General features: G+C 42.8%; 1 protein-coding gene across 1 annotated transcript; it reads left to right on the top strand.

Annotated features, from left to right (window-relative positions):
* The first annotated feature begins 597 nt into the window (after positions 1–597).
* Positions 598–13,848, top strand: FGF23 (fibroblast growth factor 23). The gene is made up of 3 exons (XM_003410629.4): positions 598–2,761; positions 9,258–9,361; positions 11,404–13,848. Exons 1-3 carry the CDS (start codon positions 2,374–2,376, stop codon positions 11,842–11,844), a joined length of 933 nt encoding a protein of 310 aa, XP_003410677.2. The 5' UTR covers positions 598–2,373; the 3' UTR covers positions 11,845–13,848.
* The last annotated feature ends 5,467 nt before the right edge of the window (positions 13,849–19,315 follow it).

Here is a 19,315-nt window from a genome sequence, read left to right on the forward strand (position 1 = left end):
ATCCTGGGTAAAGGCGTGGAGAAGAAACAAGGGATACTCTGTCTCGTTGCTGCTTGCACTTTCTTACCCAGCTCGTAGCTTGGTGACGGTTTGTACTTCTAGCAAAGTGGTTGGGAGGTCTGGAGTCAGACTACCTGGATTCAAATCCAACCTCATCTACTTGTTAGAGGTTATCTTTGGACGAGCTATTTCAATTCTGTATGAATCAGTTTTCCCATCTGTATAAAGGTGATAGCAGCACCTCCTCAGAGAGTTATTATGAAGACTCAATGACTTATTATAAGTAAAGCAGGTAGAACAGTAAGTGGAAAAGTAAATTCTCAATATGTATTGTTGTTGCTGTGATTATAATTGGAGAAACAGCCTACGAAATCCGAAGACCTCGTCCCAGCTCTCTCGTTTATTTGCTTTGTGATTCTAGACAGAACCCAAGAAGAGCTCCATTTCTTCGTGTATAAAACTTAAATATTGGGTGGTATAGTGGTTTGTTTTTTTTTTTTTTTTTTTTTTAGTGGTTAAGTGCTACAGCTGCTAACCAAAAGGTTGGCAGTTCAAGTCCGCCAGGTGCTCCTTGGAAACTCTATGGGGCAGGTCTACTCTGACCTATAGGGTCTCTATGAGTCAGAATAGACTCGACAGCAACGGGTTTGGTTTTGGTTTGGAATGTCCAGTCAGCCTGTCTCACAGGGTTCCAGTGAGGTTCAAATGAGCCAATACATGTGAAAGTACTTTATAAACTATAAACATCTGTATGTATGAATGTAAGGTAACAAATGCCATCTCTTTTTGCCTGCACCTGTATGGCTGCAAAGGCTCCCTAGTGGCGCAGTTAGCCCCAGTTTGGCTGCTAACTGAAAGGTCATTGGTTCAAACCCACCAGCTGCTCCATGGGAGAAAGATGTGGCAGTCTGCTTCTGTAAAAACTACTGCCTTGGAAGCCCTATGGGGCAGTTCTACTCTATTCTTAGCGTCACTATGAATTGGAATCGACTCGATGGCAACGGGTTTGTTTTGCATTTGGTATGGTTGCACGTCACATTATGCTTTGTGTTATGGTTACCTATTTTTGTCTGCCTCCTCCATGAGATTGTGAGCTCCTTGAGACAGGGATCACATCACCAGGATGTCTAGCCTGGTGGCTGTATGTGGTATGCATTCAGTAAGTGGGAACGTGGAAGAGCAGCAGTCTGCTTGTATACATGCTTTTCCTCTATGTGTTCTAGTAGCTTCCTTCCCATTGGATGATATGTGCTAGAACTAGTCCCCCACATCAGCCTGGAGCTTTCCAATGGGCACACCTGTGAGCAGCATCTGTAAGAAAGTGTCCAGTGACAGAAGCAGGGCACCCATTGGTAGACACGGACTGTGGGGACACCCTGTCCTACAGCCCTGGGACCCTTCCTGAGTTCTCATCCCCTCTGCTTGGCCAGCAACCTTCCAATATTCCCAAGATGTCTGAATTAGTCTCCCTAAAATCGGAGAGAGCAATATTGCTAGTTTGTTTGCCCTAGACAGTCCAAACTGGGAAAACTGAGAAAGCAAATCTTGGCATTTTTTTTATAAAACATCAGTGACCATATGCCCTTTTTTTCTTTCGTCCCATTTTCAAATCTTCACAAGATGGCAACTTTGGTTTTTCCAACCACGGCTCCCAGCATCCATGTTTTTCATGAGGCGGGGGTCTCAGGGAATGCCATTTGCCTAATGGTGTCATGTATTTTTCCATCCTTCAAAATACCTGGAGTCACTGGGTAGTGCAAACAGTTACCATGCTTGGCTGCCAACTAAAAGGTTGGCAGTTTGAGTGCCCCCAAAAGCGTCTCGGAAGAAAGGCCTGGCGATATACTTCCAGAAGCTCACAGCCATTGAAACCCCTATGGAGCACAGTTCTACTCTGACACACATGGGGCCACCATGAGTCGGCATTGACTCCACAGCAACTGGGTTTGGTTCTCAAAATACCTACTTAGTGTTGTGCACAGAAAAGGCGCTGGATAAGAACCTGCTGATTGAAATTAAAAGGACTGGAGAAACCAAAATGAGTAGACTCGATGGGAGATTGATTGCGTAGGAGTCCGTTGACTACATGACTGAAGCTGGATTTTTTCGAAACCGCTGGCTGCCTTCACATTTCCTGGTGGAAGTGGGATAGGTCAGCAGACAACCCAGCCCAGAGTTGCAGATAACTTTTGCCCACACATTCACTTTTTGGAGCATTGGCTTGAAATTGAGGGATGTGCGTGTGTGTGTGTGCGCGTGCACGCGTATGTCTGGAACCCAAGTACCTCCCGTGATCCCCAGAGGTCTCTGCACTCTCTTCAAATGGGCTGATTACAACACAGAGGATGTGGACAGTGGAGTTTTTCCTGTTTGATGTCATGCTGCTACCCTTTAAAAGTCCGAGGGAAAAAAGGAGGGAATCCAGCCTCAGATCCTCACTCCAGATATCCACAACGAAGAAGAGGAGAAAAAGGCCAGGAAGGCACAGGCCAGCGGAGTCAGGGAGAGTGTCAGATTTCAAACTTGGCTCCAGCCATTCAGAGAGCCGCGATGTTGGGGGCCCGCCTCAGGCTCTGGGTCTGCACCCTGTGCAGTGCCTGCAGCATGTGCAGTGTCAGAGCCTATCCCAATGCCTCCCCGCTGCTCCACTCCAGCTGGGGTGGCCTGACCCACCTGTACACAGCCACCGCCAGGAACAGCTACCACCTGCAGATCCACAAGGACGGCCATGTGGATGGTACGCCGGACCAGACCATCTACAGTGAGTAGGGGATTCTGGTTGGGAAGAAGGGTGAGCTCTCCTGTCCATCCAGAACAAGGGGCTTGGGGTGCCTTGGGCTAGAAAGGCAGAGGCTAATCTAGGCTTCTAGCTTCTTGGCCAGAATCCTCTTATTTTGTGTGGTCTTTAACCCTGGGGGAAGATTCTCCCACCTCTGTAATTAGTGTTTACTAAATTCCTCTTCCCACAGTAGGAGCCCCTTTCCTTTTGCCCTGTCCAAGCAGTCAGATTGTACAGAAAGAAAGGTAAGGAGGCTGAGAGAAAAAGAAACCAGACAAAGCAATAGACACTGAGCTTGAGCTCATGAGCTTTGGACTGGATTAGCTAGGGAGGTTGTAAAGAAGATTCCTGCACCAGACCAAGGATAAGGATAGATGAACTCAGGGTAGATAGATGAAGTCTAGTATTCCGGCTTTATAAAAATTTCTTAAGAAAAAAGTATTGAAGACAGATTGTTCAGATGTGTTGTCTTGGAGAGTCTAACCTGGATCAGGTTGTCCTCTGAGAATCCATCCATACACCTATGTACGCACTCATCCATCCATCCGACCAGTTTTACTGGGTGTTTCAGAGGTGCCCAGTTTGGTATGAGTTGATGATTCTTCTCTGTGGAGCTGAAATGTATCCACTCAGTATCAATAGCTGGAATCTTTTAAAAAATTACCAGTTACCATCAAGCCATTCTGATTCATGGTGACCCTATGTATGTTAGAGTAGAACCTGTGCCCCATGGAATTTTCAATGGCTGATTTTTCAAAAGTAGATAACTAGGACTTTCTTTCAAAGAACCTCTGGGTAGACTGGAACCTCTAATGTTAGGTTAGCAGCCGAGCACGTAAACCACATGCACCACCCAGAGACCCCTTTTAAAGATTGTGGAAAGTAGATTCACAGTCCCGAGTAGTCGATCAGTTAGCTACGTGTTCAAAGGTGGGCTCATTGTACACACCTATTCAGGGTTGAAAGGAGCTCTGGTGGCACAGTGGTAAAGTGCTCAGCTGCGAACTGAAAGATCGGCATTTGCATGTGGTAGTCTGCTTCCATAATGATTATAGCCCAACCCATGCCTTGCAACCCTAATATACCAGTTGCTATGAGTCACAATCGACTCAAAGAAGACACAGCCCCAGCCTTGAAGGACCTCATAGTCTCATCTCATATTGTCCCCCAGCTCATTATCAGACCTACAGGAAATGCAGTTTTGCACCTCTAGTAGAGGGGATCCTTACTTCTACCGCAAGGCTCTGCGCGATTTAGAATGCTGGAGAATGGATTATGGTAAATCATTTTCATTCCCATAGACAGAAACTTGCCAAGAATCATGGAATCCCTTTGCTGAAAGGACCCCCTCAAAGACATGTTCTTCTTAACCAGAAAAGAGTAAAACAGTCCAAGCCGGCTAGGGTGGTGCAGTGAGTGATGCGGTATGTGCAGAGCACAGCCTACCTAGAGAGCAGTCTCAATTATAGAACTTTGTTCTTCAAATATCTACTAGGAGTCAGGCCCAGAGGGCCCCAGCAAGTACTCATTGAAGTGCCTTAAAAAGACTAAGAAGAAGCAAAATGAACTGAATGGATTTCAGATATTTTTATAGAAATTTGATTTTATTTTGTCTGATATAGATGCCAGATAAGCAGTGTGTCTCTGGAAAGATGCTGCAGAGGGGAACCCAGGGTCATAGAGACCTACTTTTCCTGGTACATGAAACCTTTTGTAGCATTCAAATCCATTAACGTGTATTTCAAAAAAAAGGAAACAAAAAATGTATATACGAACATAAAAAGTTACCCAAAAGGAAACATTGATACATATGGATAGGCAGTAAAAAAAAAAAAAAAAACAGCTTAAAAAGACTGAAGAAGGATTTGTAAGTACCTCATCAAGGAATGTAAATGAACACTTTTACGCTAATGGAAGGGCGTGGGGTTGGTTTGTTTTTTGTTTAATTTTGTTTTGTCTTTCTTTCTCCTAATTAATTATACATTTTCAGTTAAATCTAGCTCATCTGATTACGTTGCTTTAGTAAATTCTTGACTAATGGTTCAGTGCCCAACCTAAGCAGTTAATGGTTTCTGACAAAATGAAACCATCTGCCTTGGAGACTCTAACTTCCTTGGGGTTCACAAACACAGACCTCAGGGGGTCCCTCCAATGTCTATACCTCCTAATACGAACAAGACCACCCTCTCACGCCCCATTATCCTCTCTGTGTGGAAACAGAAGAAAAGAGATGCTTATTACCCCTGGTTACTATCTATCACTTCCTAGATTCTAATGTCTTTAACTTCCTCCACCCTCCCCATTGGAACTGACTTTACTTGAAGCTCTTTAATCCTTCTTCATAATATTATCTTTCTTTTGAGGAGCTGAAAGCACTTCACATCTATCATCTTATTTTTCGTTTATTGGCTTTGAGAATAGAATGGAGCAGATAATTTTCTACTGTGATAGCAGAGGTTGAGGCGAAGTGGTAATAGTAATTACTAACGTTTAGAAAGTGCTTTATAGTGGATAAGAAATTATCACATTACGTCCTCAAGATGACCAAATGAGGTAAATATTTCAACTATCCCCATTTTCCATATGAGAAAATAGAGGTTTAAAGACCTTAAATATCTGGTTCAAGGTCACACAGGGAGTAAATGACCTGGAGGACCACTTGACCCCAAATCCCATGCTTTGTCCAAGACCCATGCATAAAGATACCCTCGGTCACTGAAGGAAGTGTCCATGGAGTCTGCCCCCCTCCAGCGGGTTGTGGTTCTAGCCAGAGTGATTGTTCCTTCCTTCTGCCAGGTTCTCCCCTTGAATCTGCGGAGACTATGAAAACAGGTCCTCTGAAGTTGCAGAGGGAAGAAATTCTTCCTCTTTTAGATTTTCTAACTTTCAGGTTGGCTTGTGTCAGTTTATATATAGATCACTATGAGTTGGACTCCACTCAACAACAGCGGGTTTGGTTTGGGTTTTGTGTGTGTCAGTTTGATTCAAGAATCGGTGCACCCTCCATAGTATCTGCTCACAGTTACCCTGCAGGCCAATTTCTGTTGGAACTGCCCAGGGAAACTAGGAACTGGTGTGCCGTACACACTGTCCATGCTGACCCCAAGCATTAAGGCAGCACGGCTTTTTGTTTAATTTTGTTTTGTCTTCTTTCTCTTAATTAATTATACATTTCCAGGCTGTCCAGGTATGAGGTTGTCCCAAATGGCAGGTCAGCACATAATATACCATGTCTTCCATTTGCTCAGCAGCTTTCAAGTCACTTTTTACAATCATCCCATTTGATTTCAGAGTAACCCTATGAAGTAGGCAGAACAGCTACCATTATTCTCATTTTACAGCTGAGGAAACTGAGGCTGGAGAAATGAATTGCCCAAGGCTATAAGGTTCTTTTTTTTTTTTTATAAGGTTAGTAAGTGGCAGAGCTGGAAGCAGAATCCAAGACTCCTGGTAGTGCCCCTTCCCTGGTCCATTCAGGGGCAGCGTGACTTGGGGTTCCCATGGCCTGCAGTATTTATTTTGGCACTTGATTTTTGTCTTCTCATACTTGTATGATTTCTGTTGGAGGCAAGCAACAGGGAGTGAGAAGAGGATGTTAGGGTCACTGACCTGAGTTTGAATCCTGCCTTAGTTTCCTTATCATTTAAATTAAGATACCAATAATAATAATCATATTAATGATGTAAGTTGTTTTGAGAATTTAAAATATGTAAAGTATCTAGAGAACAACCACTCAAAAAATAATAAGTATTTTTTTTCCCCCAATTAGACTGAAAATTCATCAGGACAGAAACCATTTCCCATGTGTTCCTTATGTTTCTCTCAGGGCTTACCACAAAATTAGCCATACATTTGAGAGACATAAGCAGACACCATTTTGGAGTAATGGTGCCCCTCCCACGTCCCCACATGCCTTCCAGAACCTTCTCTCCTCACACAGGTAGTAAATGACCTGGAGGACAACTTGACTCCAAATCTCATAGCTAACCCTCAAACTTGGAAACAAATTAAATTTTCTCTTTGGTCTTCTTCCTTTCTCTGCTTTCTGGGTTCGCTCCCACTTTCATTTCCTGTGTCCCAAATCATTCCAATCTCAGTCCATAAAGCTCTGTACTCAGCTAGTGTCTAATTATTGCCTGCTTACTCTCCTCAAAGGCAGCTGTATTGAGCCTACATGGGGAGGGGAGAAGCCTTGGGCTTTAAATCAGGCGCCACCACTTACTAGGCACAGACTTTGGGAGGCAAGGTACATTTGTAGAAAAGGGGCTTAGAATCCCTGCTTTGCCTAACTCCCTGAGGCTGTGAGTCAAATAAAATGCACTCAGAAATTCTTTGGTAGGCAAATGAAAGTTGTTATCAATAGGGGCCCTCTAACGGCCCCAAGGAACCCCTGGTGGCGTAGTGGTTAAGAGCTATGGCTGCTAATCAAAAGGTCGGCAGTTCGAATCTACCAGGCATTCCTTGGAAACCCTATGGGACAGTTCTACTCTGTCCTATAGGGTCACTATGAGTCAGAATCGACTCCACAGCAATGGGTTTTGGGTTTTTAAGGGTGGCCGCAAAGACCTAAATATTCTAACAGAAAACTTGGGGTAGCTGAACAGCATTTGGGACAGACATCTTACTCAAATTATACCACTCTTAACTGTAAACCCTGGTGGTGTAGTAGTTAAGTGTGACAGCTGCTAACCAAGAGGTCGGCAGTTCGAATCCACCAGGTGCTTCTTGGAAACTCTATCGGGCAGTTCTACTCTGTCCTATAGGGTCACTGTGAGTCAGAATCGACTCGATGGCAGTGGGGTTTTGGTTTGGTATGACCTAGCTGTACCCTCACCACAAAAGAGCTTCAGACTTCAGTTATGTAACTAGGTATTGATACTTGTTAAAAATGCAAGCCCCCATGATGAGAAGTCACACTTAAAATGTAACAATTATTTAAGGTCCCTGGGTAGAGCAAAGGAGCCTTGGTGGCACAGCGGTTAAGCGGTTGGCTGTGGACCAAAAGGTTGGCTGTTCAAACCCACCAGCCAATTTGCAGGAGATAGATGTGGCAGTCTGCTTCCGTAAAGATTACAGCCTTGGAAACCCTATGGTGCAGTTGTACTCTGTCCTATTGGGTCGCTATGAGTCAGAATCAACTCGATGGCAATGGGTATGGATTGGTGCAAATGGTTTGTATTCAACCGCCAACCTAAAAGGTGGCAGTTTGAACCCACTCAGCTGTGCCATGGGAGAAAGGCCTGGTTGATCTGCTTCCATAAAACTACAGCCAAGAAAACCCCATGGAGCAGTTCTACTCTGTAACACATGGGGTCGCCATGAGTCAAAATCGACATGACAGCACCTAACAGCAACAGTATGAATGGGTTTCAGGCCTTTGTCTGAGACTCATTTTTGAGAGGGGACATTGAAATATCATCGGGGACTGAACCTGGAGGGGGCACCGCCAACTGAGAAAAAGACATTGATGGAGTCCCAAGAAGAAAATCCCATGCATTCAAGTATATACACATTGCTCCTAATAGCTCCTATCGGCTCACTCTCAGGAAGGCACTAGATATGTAAACTGAATTAACCCAAGACGAGTGAAATACATAATAGAGGTGTAGGCACTGTGCTGAGGGAGCTAGACAAAAAGGAACAATTGATTCTGTTTAGGGGGATTAGGAACATCTTCATAGAGATAATGACATTAGAACCCAGCCTTCCAGGATGAGTTGAAAAACTTGCTGTCGAGTCGATTCCAACTTATAGCAACCCTACAGGACAGAGCAGAACTGCCCCACAGGGATTCCAAGGCTGTAATCTTTACGGAAGCCAAGGAAGCAGATCGCCAGGTCTTTTCTCCCACAGAGCCACTGGGTGGGTTCAAACCACTGACCTTTCGGTTAGCAGCCGAGCGGTTAACCATTGCGCAACAGGGCTCCTTCAAGGTTGAGTAGACTTCAATGAACAGAGAAGGTAGTGAGAGATAAATCCTAATCCAGTGTTTAACACACAATGGATGCTCAGAAAATCTTTGCTGATGGCTGTATCACAGACTACTGCTCAGCATTGAGTGGAGAATCAGACTATACAAAGTGAATGCTTGAAAAACATCTTGGTACAGATTAAAAATCACAAAAGTGGAAGGTCTGGAAGAACATGGCCACCACCACAAACATCAAGAGGTATTAGCCAGGCAAAGGAGGGGAAAGTAAAGACACTCTAGGCGGAGAGAGAAGCATGTGTTATAGCGCAGGTGAAAGGAGGCCGGGAGCTCAGCCAGTGCCACGCAAGGCAAGAAGATGAAGCAAAAGGCAAATGCAGCAGGACAAAAGAGATGACCTGAACAAGTAAGTACAAGGAGAAGGTCTGTGCAGTCATCACTGCTCTGAAAATCTTCCCAGGGAGATTTCATGAAGGTGTGTTTCAGGAAGTGCTTGAAGGTGAGAACTGGATATGCATCAAGTGTTTGACAAGGATGCTTTCTCCACAGGTGCCCTGATAATCAGATCAGAGGAGGCCGGCTTCGTGGTGATTACAGGGGTGATGAGTAGGAGATACCTCTGTATGGATTTCAGAGGCAACATTTTTGGATCGGTGAGTCCTTTTTTGTGCCGGTCACCACTTGCAAACAAATACTGAATTGCTTTGACAGAACATAGACTTTGATAGCTTAAAGTTTCCATTTGCACTGTCTTTTGGTGGTCTGTTTTCACTGAGTACTTTATTCAGTCTAAGTATCGAACGCTCAGGTTTTTACAGCTGGGGTTTCAACTTAGGCAGTCTTGTTCTAGAACCCATGTTCTTCACGTCTCTCCTGTATGACCTGTTGGTCCCCATCTAACACAGCATCTTGTATGCAGCAGTAGGTCTCCAAGTCACTAAATTCATGTTGTTGAGGAAAGCACATTAGAAGAGGTGAGAAGTCACGGGTGTCTTCTTGATTCTGTTTCTAAGAGTGACCTTCATATCACTCAACTTCAGAATCCTCACCTGGAGAAAGTGCAGAGGTGGACCTTGAGACCTGTGAAACCCCCTCCAGCTTAAAGATCTCTAGTTATGTCTGCCCCAATTGTGATTAACTGGTCATTCAGATTTGAAAGCAAACAAATTTCTCAAACTAAAGTTGTCAGCATATTCCAAAGGATTTTGAGATAGTAAAATTGTAGGGCTGCTTAACTCAGCCATTTCTCGCCACCAGCCATACCCACTAGAAACTCCATGAGAGCAGGGAATTTTTGTTTTGCTCACTGCTGCGTCCCTACGCCTACAACAGTGTCTGGTCCAGAGTAGACCCTCAATCAGTATCTGTTGAACAAATACAGAAACATATAGTCCTCATCTGTAAAATACTTACTTCATAGAGTTCAAGAATTAAATGCAATAATATGTTTCTTAGTTACCTAGTGCTGTTATAACAGAAATACCAAAGTAGGCGGTGTTAACAAGCAGAAATTTATTTTCCCAGTTTAGGAGGCTAGAAGTCCAGTTTCAAGGTGCTGACTCTAGGGAAAGGCTTTTTCTGTTGGCTCTGGGAGAAGATATCTGTCTCTTTTGAGCTTCTGCTCCTGGGTGATCTTCATGTGGCATTGCATCTGCTTAATTTTCTCCTTTTATATCTCAAAAGAGATTGACTCAAGACATATCCGACATTGATACTCCCTCATTAATTTAACAAAGAGAACCCAATCCCAAATGGGATTATAACCACAGGTACAGGGGTTAGGACTTATAACACATATTTTAAGGGGATACAATTTAATCCATAACATTATATAAAGGTCCAAGTAGGCACTCAATAAAACCAGGTACCAGTTAGTGGCGGAGTGAGGACTCAAACCCAGGTCATCTGTTGCTGAAGTTCATGACCCTAGTCCCCGAACTACACTGTCTGTCTGATGGGGGTACCCTTATTTCTATTTGACCCTACAGACTTTATCCCATCTCATTTCTCCAGGTAAGGAGACAGACCCATGACAACTTTCAGCCAGAAGAGGGTTCAACAAGGTAGAGAGTGGGAGGAACAATGTTGTATTTAAGATAGCCCTCCCTCCAGAAACACAAGGAGTGTGCTGGCTCTCTCAGCTACTGGCCAAGCCAGCCATGTACCCACCAGGCCACTTCTCTGGGAAATGAGCTGTAAGGCCCTGGTGACTGCCACTCCCTGGAAGCTGGAGCAGCTATGTTCAGTCCTTGGGGAATTTTGGAAAGCATTGGTCAAAATCACTTTTACCCAAAAGGAAGCTGAAAATTGGATTAAGTAGTACCTACCTAATAAATCTGTGGAGTTCCTGGGTGGAGCAAACGGTTAAGCTCTCAGCTACTAACTGAAAACTTGGAGGTACGAATCCACGTAGGGGTACCTTGAAACAAAGGCCTGGTGATCTACTTCTGAAGGGTCACAGCCATTGAAAACCCTGTGACGCTCAGTTCTACTCTGGAACCCACGGGGTCGCCATGAGTCAGAATCAACTTAGTGGCAACTGGTTTGGTTTTTTGGTTTAATGGAGCTGTTGTTGAGAGGCATGAACAATAGATGCAAAGGCTGACACATAATGAACACCCAAGGGCTTCAGAAGGAGTTTGGGGTTAGGAGCTCATGCTCGCTTTCCTTACCTACATCACTTTTGCCCTTTCAGCATTACTTCAACCCAGAGAACTGCAGGTTCAAACACTGGACGCTGGAAAATGGATATGACGTCTATCACTCTCCTCAGCATCATTTCCTGGTCAGTCTGGGTCGCGTGAAGAAGGCCTTCCTGCCAGGCATGAACCCACCACCTTACTCTCAGTTCCTGTCCCGGAGGAATGAGATCCCCTTGATTTACTTCAACACCCCCAAGCCCCGGCGGCACACCCGGAGTGCCGAGGATGACTCTGAACGGGACCCACTGAATGTGCTGAAGCCCCGGCCCCGTATGACACCTGCTCCAGCTTCTTGCTCCCAGGAACTCCTGAGTGCTGAAGACAACAGCGTGGTGGCCAATGACCCTTTAGGAGTGGTCAGAAGCAATAGGGTCAACACACATGCTGGTGGGATAGGTGTGGAAAGGTGCCGCCCCTTCCCCAAGTTCATCTAGGGAAACCAGAAAGGAATACTTTTTAACCAATCCTTCAGCCAACTAAACCATCTGTAAGAGACTAGTTCCCTTTATGCTCCAAGGAAGGGGAAGGTGGGGGTGATGTGTGGGATTAGCTTCTTCTCTCCATTCTCCTCCTCAAGAGGTCCCCTGAGAGTCAATGTTTGAGGCCTGAGTAACAGAGTTTCACCACCTTCCCCATCCCACATATACCACCTTTCTGAATAAGAAGCCCCAACAGGTAAACTAAAAACATTCCCTTTCATTAAGGGGGAGAGAAGGGATTGCTTTTTCTGTATTTGTCTTCCCTATGCCTCTCTTCCTAACCAATTTAGCCCAAACAGAGCAATGGCTTAGTGAGTTCACTACTTTCAAGGTGTGGGGAAGAGGCAATACCAGCAGCTTCCACATTGCTCCATGCATTTATGTTATGTGCCTGGACCCTGGTAGCATGTGAGCTGGCAAACCCTGACCTAGGACATTAACACTTGAACTAAGCAAGTTGATGAAAATCCCAATTTCAAGGCTTTGTTCTTCCTTGGGCATCTCTGTGAAAAAGCTCTCAAAACTTAAATGCTCAGTGAACTCAGGCAAAAATCATGCTAGAAAACTCAACCTCCCTGACAGGGCGGGAACCCCTTGTCATGCTCTCTTCCTCTGTGTCAAGCCAGAAAGCTGAGAATAACCCTGCTCCATTCCCAAGTGGCTCACAAGATGTTCTCATCTTCAATTTTAGTGAATTTGGCCTAAGGAAGAGCTTTAGTGTCAGTTCTTTAAAACCTACTCAGCTAGGATTTGTTTTCCAAAATGGAAATAAAATTGAAACTCTTCCTAAGAGGCATTTAATGAAGCCTATACCTATTCTTTTTTTTTATACCTATAAAAAAGAAAAAAAAATTTTTTTTCTACTACTAATTCCAGATTGAGTAGCAATCCAATGTTACTGTTACGGGGAAGGGGCCTTGAGACAATGGGGCTGCTCTGGGTTAGGTTTTCTGTAGACTGTTGAGTTCTGTCCCTTTTCTAAGTGAAGTGGCATTGAGGGCTAGGGGAAAGGATGTCCAATATCAAAGTGCAGGAGTTATAAAAAAACAACACTGCCAGCACACTTGACCGAAATCGCTTTAGCACTCTAGAGCTGTGGCTATGGAATTAGTTGAAACAAACCTAAGCTGACATTTGGGGGCTCTATCCACTTGGGAATTCTTGGGCATTAAATGAAGACACCTTTCAGTCCCAGGTGCTCCAATTCTGTCCTGAGGAAAATAAAGCCTCACTTACCAAACAGCTGAGGAATACCAGAGGAGTGGGACTGATGCTCAGCCCTCATGCTAGCCTTACCCCATGACTTAAAGTCTTCCTACAAGGGGGGCCCATTTTCCTACCTCTACGTAAATGACCTCCTAGAGAGCAGACTGTTAACAAGCAAAGTAGACTTAAATAATGGCTTATTCCAAGTCACCTTTTATTTTTTTTCACTGCCATCATGGAGCAAGCCTTAGAAATTGACCCTTCTATTTACTTACCAGAGACACTGTTTTTCCCTGATGATTTTAAGCTGAACTTGAAAGACCATATTATGAAACACTAAAACTATGTACAGCATCGTATAGCAGTGTGTGGCAAATATTGTTTTTATACTTTTTATTTCCCATTGGAGATATTACCCTGCATAACTATTGGAAGCTCTATAATACTGATAAGCAGATGGAAAATCCCAAAAGGACTTTGGTAGAAAACTGGTAGTATCTCACAACCACCACCACCACCACCATCACCGGTGTTCTCTTTGGCAAAGCCAATGTAACCCCAACAATTCCCATGTCCCTTAGCATGTGGCAATATTTATTTATTTATTTGAAAGATTTTGCCTATCACTCTATATTTATATAAAAAAAATGTAACCTCATCTTTTTCTTCTGTTTAAAAAAAAATAAAATTCATCTCAGCTTCTGTTAGCTTCTCTTTTCATGTTACTACATAAAATATGTCAGAATATGAGGGTAAAGGGGATTATGGGAAGGAAGCATTGAGAAAATACAGAGAAACCTAATTTGAAAAGTTATCAGAATTTTTAAATATTCAAAGATTTTTTTCCATTCATAAGCAGACTCTAGACTCAACAATTTTGATTAATCTAGACAGAACTATAGAAAACAATGAAATTTCGTCAATAATGAATATCTGATCATTCTAGCTCTAACATGTTTCCTTCAAAGAGAGAAAATTTTTTATTTGAAAAAAATATATGCAGACTTAACATCAATATCCCAGGAAACCAGAAGCTATGCACTTAGCAGAGCCTCAGTGACACAGTGATTAAGAGCTCAGCTGCTAACCAAAAGGTTGGCAATTCAAATCCACCAGTGCGCAAGGTTATGGCCTGGTGGACTTGATGGCAGGGCGCCAAGATAAAGAATCTCGATACCTTCTCTTCATGAGAATTCCTTCTTCTGACAAGGCTACTAAAACACAGGAAGCGAAGATGCCCATTACACATTTATATCTCTCTCTATTTCAGTTCACATTAGCTCAAGTCAATAGTTAGTTTTTCATTATCTAACTGGAGCTGTGAGCTTCTCCCTTTTAGGAATTAATGTAAAAGAACTTACGATAGGGTTCACTGTTTTCACTGGTGTTCACATTACCTTCTGACAGGGTCTACAGAGTGAACTTTATTTTAATTATGTCCCTTGTAAGAGTCTCAGTACCAAAGTCCTCCACGCTATAGACAAGGATAACCATCAGGTTAAATACAGGGCACAGGCCAAATTTATTTTCACATAAAAACGACTTACCAAAGGCAAACAACCACCCACTGCTGTGGAATCAATTCCAACTCATGGCGACCCTATAGGACAGAGTAGAACTGCCCCATAGGGTTTCCAAGGAGCACCTGGTGGATTCATACTGCCGACCTTCTGGTTAGCAGCTTTTGGTTAGCAGCCTTAGCTCTTAACCACTAAGCCACCAGAGTTTCCAACCAAAGGCAGGTACTGTAATTACTGGTTGAGAAGTACTCTCCAGGCCTTGCTTTTAAACATTTTGGCCTCTGCTTATGAAGTTTATCCTTCCATAGTATTCCAGAAGCAAAAAGCAGAAGAAACAAATGATTCTTAATTTTGTTTCTGGTCCAAAGGACTTTAAAATCTGATAATCTATAAGAATGCAGGCATACCAAAATAATCACTGGGGGGGTAAAGGGGCCTTCATTCCATCATAGAAGAGGAATTCAAATCGAAGGAGAAAAAAGATGTCCTGTGGATGTTTTCCCTCCACAGGCTTGGGAGATTTCCTTTCTCATGACAAAAAAGTCCTCCCTTAGAGAAGAAAACTTAAAGCTTTTTAACACAACACAATGGGGTGAGGATGGGAGAGGGTAAGGGAAGACAAAATGTGACTACATCATATATATTTGTAGGGAGTTTTATGATACATTATATACATCTGACTGCTAGAAGCTCCAGATACCGAACCTCAGGCAGGGTTTCCACTATTTCAAGCCTAACCTGTCTTGTCTACATGATTATAAATCCTCGTGGGACCAAAGTGTCGTTACAACACTTAAAACATTTCTATAGGTACTTACTGTTTATACCGAAGTTTTGCACACTGTAACTCATATACGTTTAAACCTACATAGCTTCCACTTCTCACCAGGACAGAGTAACTGGTACTAGACTTGCCTCCTGCCAAAAGAACCATGAAACTGAACAAAATATATGAGGCAACTGTTTTCAGGTACAGAGCAGCACAAATGATCCTCGGGAGAAAGGGAACTCACAAGCCAAGCCGCACGACCACCCCAGCTTTCTGCCTTAGAGGCACTTGATGGCTACGGAGCAGAGGCAACCCAGGCAGAGTGGCAATCTCACCAAGCTGAGGAAACACGGAGGGCAAGAATTCTACCACTGAAACACCACTGCCCCCACATGCCTATTAAAAGAATGGCTGAAATCCACACCACTGACAACACCGAATGCTGGGGGGATGTGGGCCATCAGGGGTTCTCATTTGTTGTGCTGGTGGGAATGAAACAGTACAGCTACTTTGGAAGCCGGTCTGACAGTTTTTTACAGAGCTAAACATAGTCTTAGCAATCAATCCAGTAATAACACTCCTAGGCATTTACCCAAATGAGTTGAAAACTTGCACATAAAACCCTGTACACAAATGTTTTTGGCAGCTTTATTCATAATTGTTAAAAATGGGAACCAAGATGTTCTTAAATAGGTGAATAAATTATAGTACATCCATACAATGGAATATTATTCAGCAGTAAAAAGCAATGAGCCATAAACCTATGAAGGCAGAGAAACTTAAATGCATACTGCTGAGTGGAAGATGCCAGTTCTTTATGATTCCAACCATGTAACATCCTGGAAAAGGAGACAGTAAAAAGGTCAGCAGCATTAGCAGGGGCTCGGGGAGGAGTGAGTATGCCGAGCACAGGGGATTTTAAGGCAGTGAAACTACTCTGTATGACAGTAATGGCGGGCGCATGCCATTAAGCATTTGTCAAAACCCACAGAATTGTACAACACAAAGAATAAGCCCTAGTGTAAACTATGGACTTCAGTTAACAATGTATCAACACCGGTTCATCGATTGTAATGAATTACCGCACTGATGTAAGATGTGAATAGGGGACACTGGGAAGGGGGAAGAGGGCTTGGGAACTCCGTGGACATCCTGCACGATTGTTCTATAAACTCAAACTGCTTTAACACATGAAGTCTATTGTAAAGAAATGTACAAGAGGAGATATTCACCCTACAACATATCCAATTGCAAAGCCACAATTACTAGGTATAATATTGCTATGGAAATTATCATATAGATCAAATATGGGCGTGGGGGGGTAGATGAGAGGAAAATCACATATCAAATGAGAAAGGGCAGACTCTTAATGCTGGTGGGATAATTGCTTCACCACCTGGAAAAAATACATAATTGTATTCTTACCTTATGCCACACAAGAATAAATTCCAGATAGTTGAGAGATTTAACACTCAATACTCCTCTAAAACTGTAAGAAAAAAGGGATTACTGTTTGACCTCATGCTAGAGAGGACTCCTTAAAGAAACATACACAAAGCAAAGGATAAGACACATTCATTTGATTTAAAAAGTAAAAACACTTCCATGGGAAAAAAAAAAGTATCATAAACAAGACTAAAAGACAAGGAAACAACTGGAAGATATCTGCAATGTATACAACAGAGAGAGGACTAGTACCTAGAATATTTAAATTACTCCTGCAACTCAGTAAAAAAAAAAAGTCAAACAGGACCCCCCTAAAAAAAAAAAAAAGAAATAATATATACTATTCACCAGTGAGAAAATCCTAATTATCATTACACAAATTATCAAATTTAAAATGCCCAGATGCGTTAGTAATAACAGAAAAGGTCATTAAAATAATGAGATACACTTTTTACTCACTAGAATAGCAAAAAAAAAAAAAAAAAAAAACTATTCTCAAGTGTTGACAAGCGTGTGGGAACACAGGAGCTCTCAAATACTGCTCACGGGACTGAAAACTGCCAGGGCCATCTGGCTCTTATAACACCTGGAAATGTACTTTCTGACCCAAGGAGAAATAAAAAAAAAAAAATTAATTAAAAAAGTTCACTGCAGAATTGTTTCTATAGGAAAATATTAAAACACTTTTGCATTTAACTTTTTTGTATCTTCCCTTAGGTCATTTAAAAAAAAGCGCATTTCCGGGTTTTATAAGAGCCAGATGAATATACTTAAATGTCCATCAGCAGGGGCATAAACTAAATGCGCTGTATTTATTCAATACAGTGGTTATAAATGACTAACTAGATCTATACATATCAAGAAAATCCTGGTGGCATAGTGGTTAAGAGCTTACAGCTGCTAACCAAAAGGTCAGCAGTTTGAATCCACCAGGTTCTCCTTGGAAACCGTGTGTGGCAGTTCTACTCTGTCCTGTAGGGTTGCTCTGAGTTGGAATCAACTCCATGGCAATGGGTTTGGTGTTGTAATACATATCAATGCAGAGCCCTGGTGGTGCAGCGGTTAGTGTTCAGCTGCTAACCGAAAGTTTGGCTGTTTGAACCTACCAGCTGCTCCTCAGGAGAAATATGTGGCAGTCGGCTTCTGTAAATATTTACAGCCTTGAAACTCTATGAGGCAGTTCTACTCTGTCCTACAGGGTCCTACAGGGTCATTATAAGTTGGAAGCAACTTGATGGCACTGGGTTATCTATGCTGATATGTATAAACCAAAACAAACCAAGCCCAGTGCTGTACAGTCAATTCCGACTCATGGAGACCCTAGAAGACAGAGTAGAACTGCCCCACAGAGTTTCCAAGGAGCGCCTGGTGGATATGAACTGCTGACCCTTTGGTTAGCAGCCATAGCACTTAAACACTACGCTGCCAGGGTTTCTTTCCATCAACATAAATAAAAAAATCATAGATAGACCCCCCAAAACACATGTGAAAACAAAGAATAAATTCAGCTTGATGACACTGATGTACATTTTAAAAACATCAAAACAATAAAGTCTCCTACAGACACCAGGTGAAAATGTAAAAAATCGATGAAAGTATACACAAACTCATTGCCTCGTCAGAGTACAGGACAGGAACGGAACTTTGAGGACTGGTTAGAGGAGACTTTACTTACATCATAAGCTTTTATTTATTAAAAAGAAGGAAAGCAAATATAAAAAAAAAGTTAATTATTATTTCTGAACGGTGGGAGTGTGAATATTTATTATTTAACCTTTTCTGCTCCTCCCCCCCACCCCAAGTTTTCATTTACTTTCTCTGGTGCTCAACCACAAGCTCTGTTCCAATACTGGCAGAAAACACAGGTTGTGTCAGACATATTGAAAACCAGGACAATACTGGCCTTTGTATGTGATTTAAATAAGGTTCGAAGTAAATTTTGACTACAAGGGATTTGCCTTCACTGATAATTTAGTATTCATCCTCCTACAAGTTGAGACTCTACTCACAGTATTTGTCAACGAAACTTGAAGGACCAATCTTAGCCACAAAATTCATCAAAACTGTTTTCCTCCAGTGCCATCTGGTGGCAAGAAGAGGTAATCAGATCTTCCACAAAATAACCTGTTGTTTTCCAAGTACACTGTTTTTCAATGGTGACTCCTTTTACTCTGAGGTTACAGTGTTTAAAAAAAAAGCAAAACAAAACCGCTGCCCTCGAGTCAATTCCGACTCACAGCCACCCTAGTGGACAGAGGAGAGCTGCCCCATACAGTGTCCAAGGAGCGCCTGGGATTCAAACTGCCAGCCTTTTGGTTAGCAGCCATAGCTCTTAACCACTATGCCACCAGGGTTTCCAGGTTATTGAGTAGGGTAGTAACTGCTTACCCTCTTTAGAGACTTCTTCAGCCCACAGGTTAGATAAGAAGCAAGTGGATAATTTTTTTTCTCTTTTTTCCTATTCAAGAAAAAAATTGGGGGAAGA

The sequence above is a fragment of the Loxodonta africana genome, chromosome 4 (genome assembly GCF_030014295.1).
Source record: "Loxodonta africana isolate mLoxAfr1 chromosome 4, mLoxAfr1.hap2, whole genome shotgun sequence".
Taxonomy (NCBI): domain Eukaryota; kingdom Metazoa; phylum Chordata; class Mammalia; order Proboscidea; family Elephantidae; genus Loxodonta; species Loxodonta africana.

Excerpts from the sequence above, each read along its gene's own strand:
- FGF23 (XM_003410629.4), top strand. The coding sequence starts at position 2,374 with ATGTCATGCTGCTACCCTTTAAAAGTCCGAGGGAAAAAAGGAGGGAAT. Across the intron at positions 2,762-9,257 it reads GCCGGACCAGACCATCTACA|GTGCCCTGATAATCAGATCA; the intron begins GTGAGTAGGGGA and ends CTTTCTCCACAG. Across the intron at positions 9,362-11,403 it reads GAGGCAACATTTTTGGATCG|CATTACTTCAACCCAGAGAA; the intron begins GTGAGTCCTTTT and ends TTGCCCTTTCAG.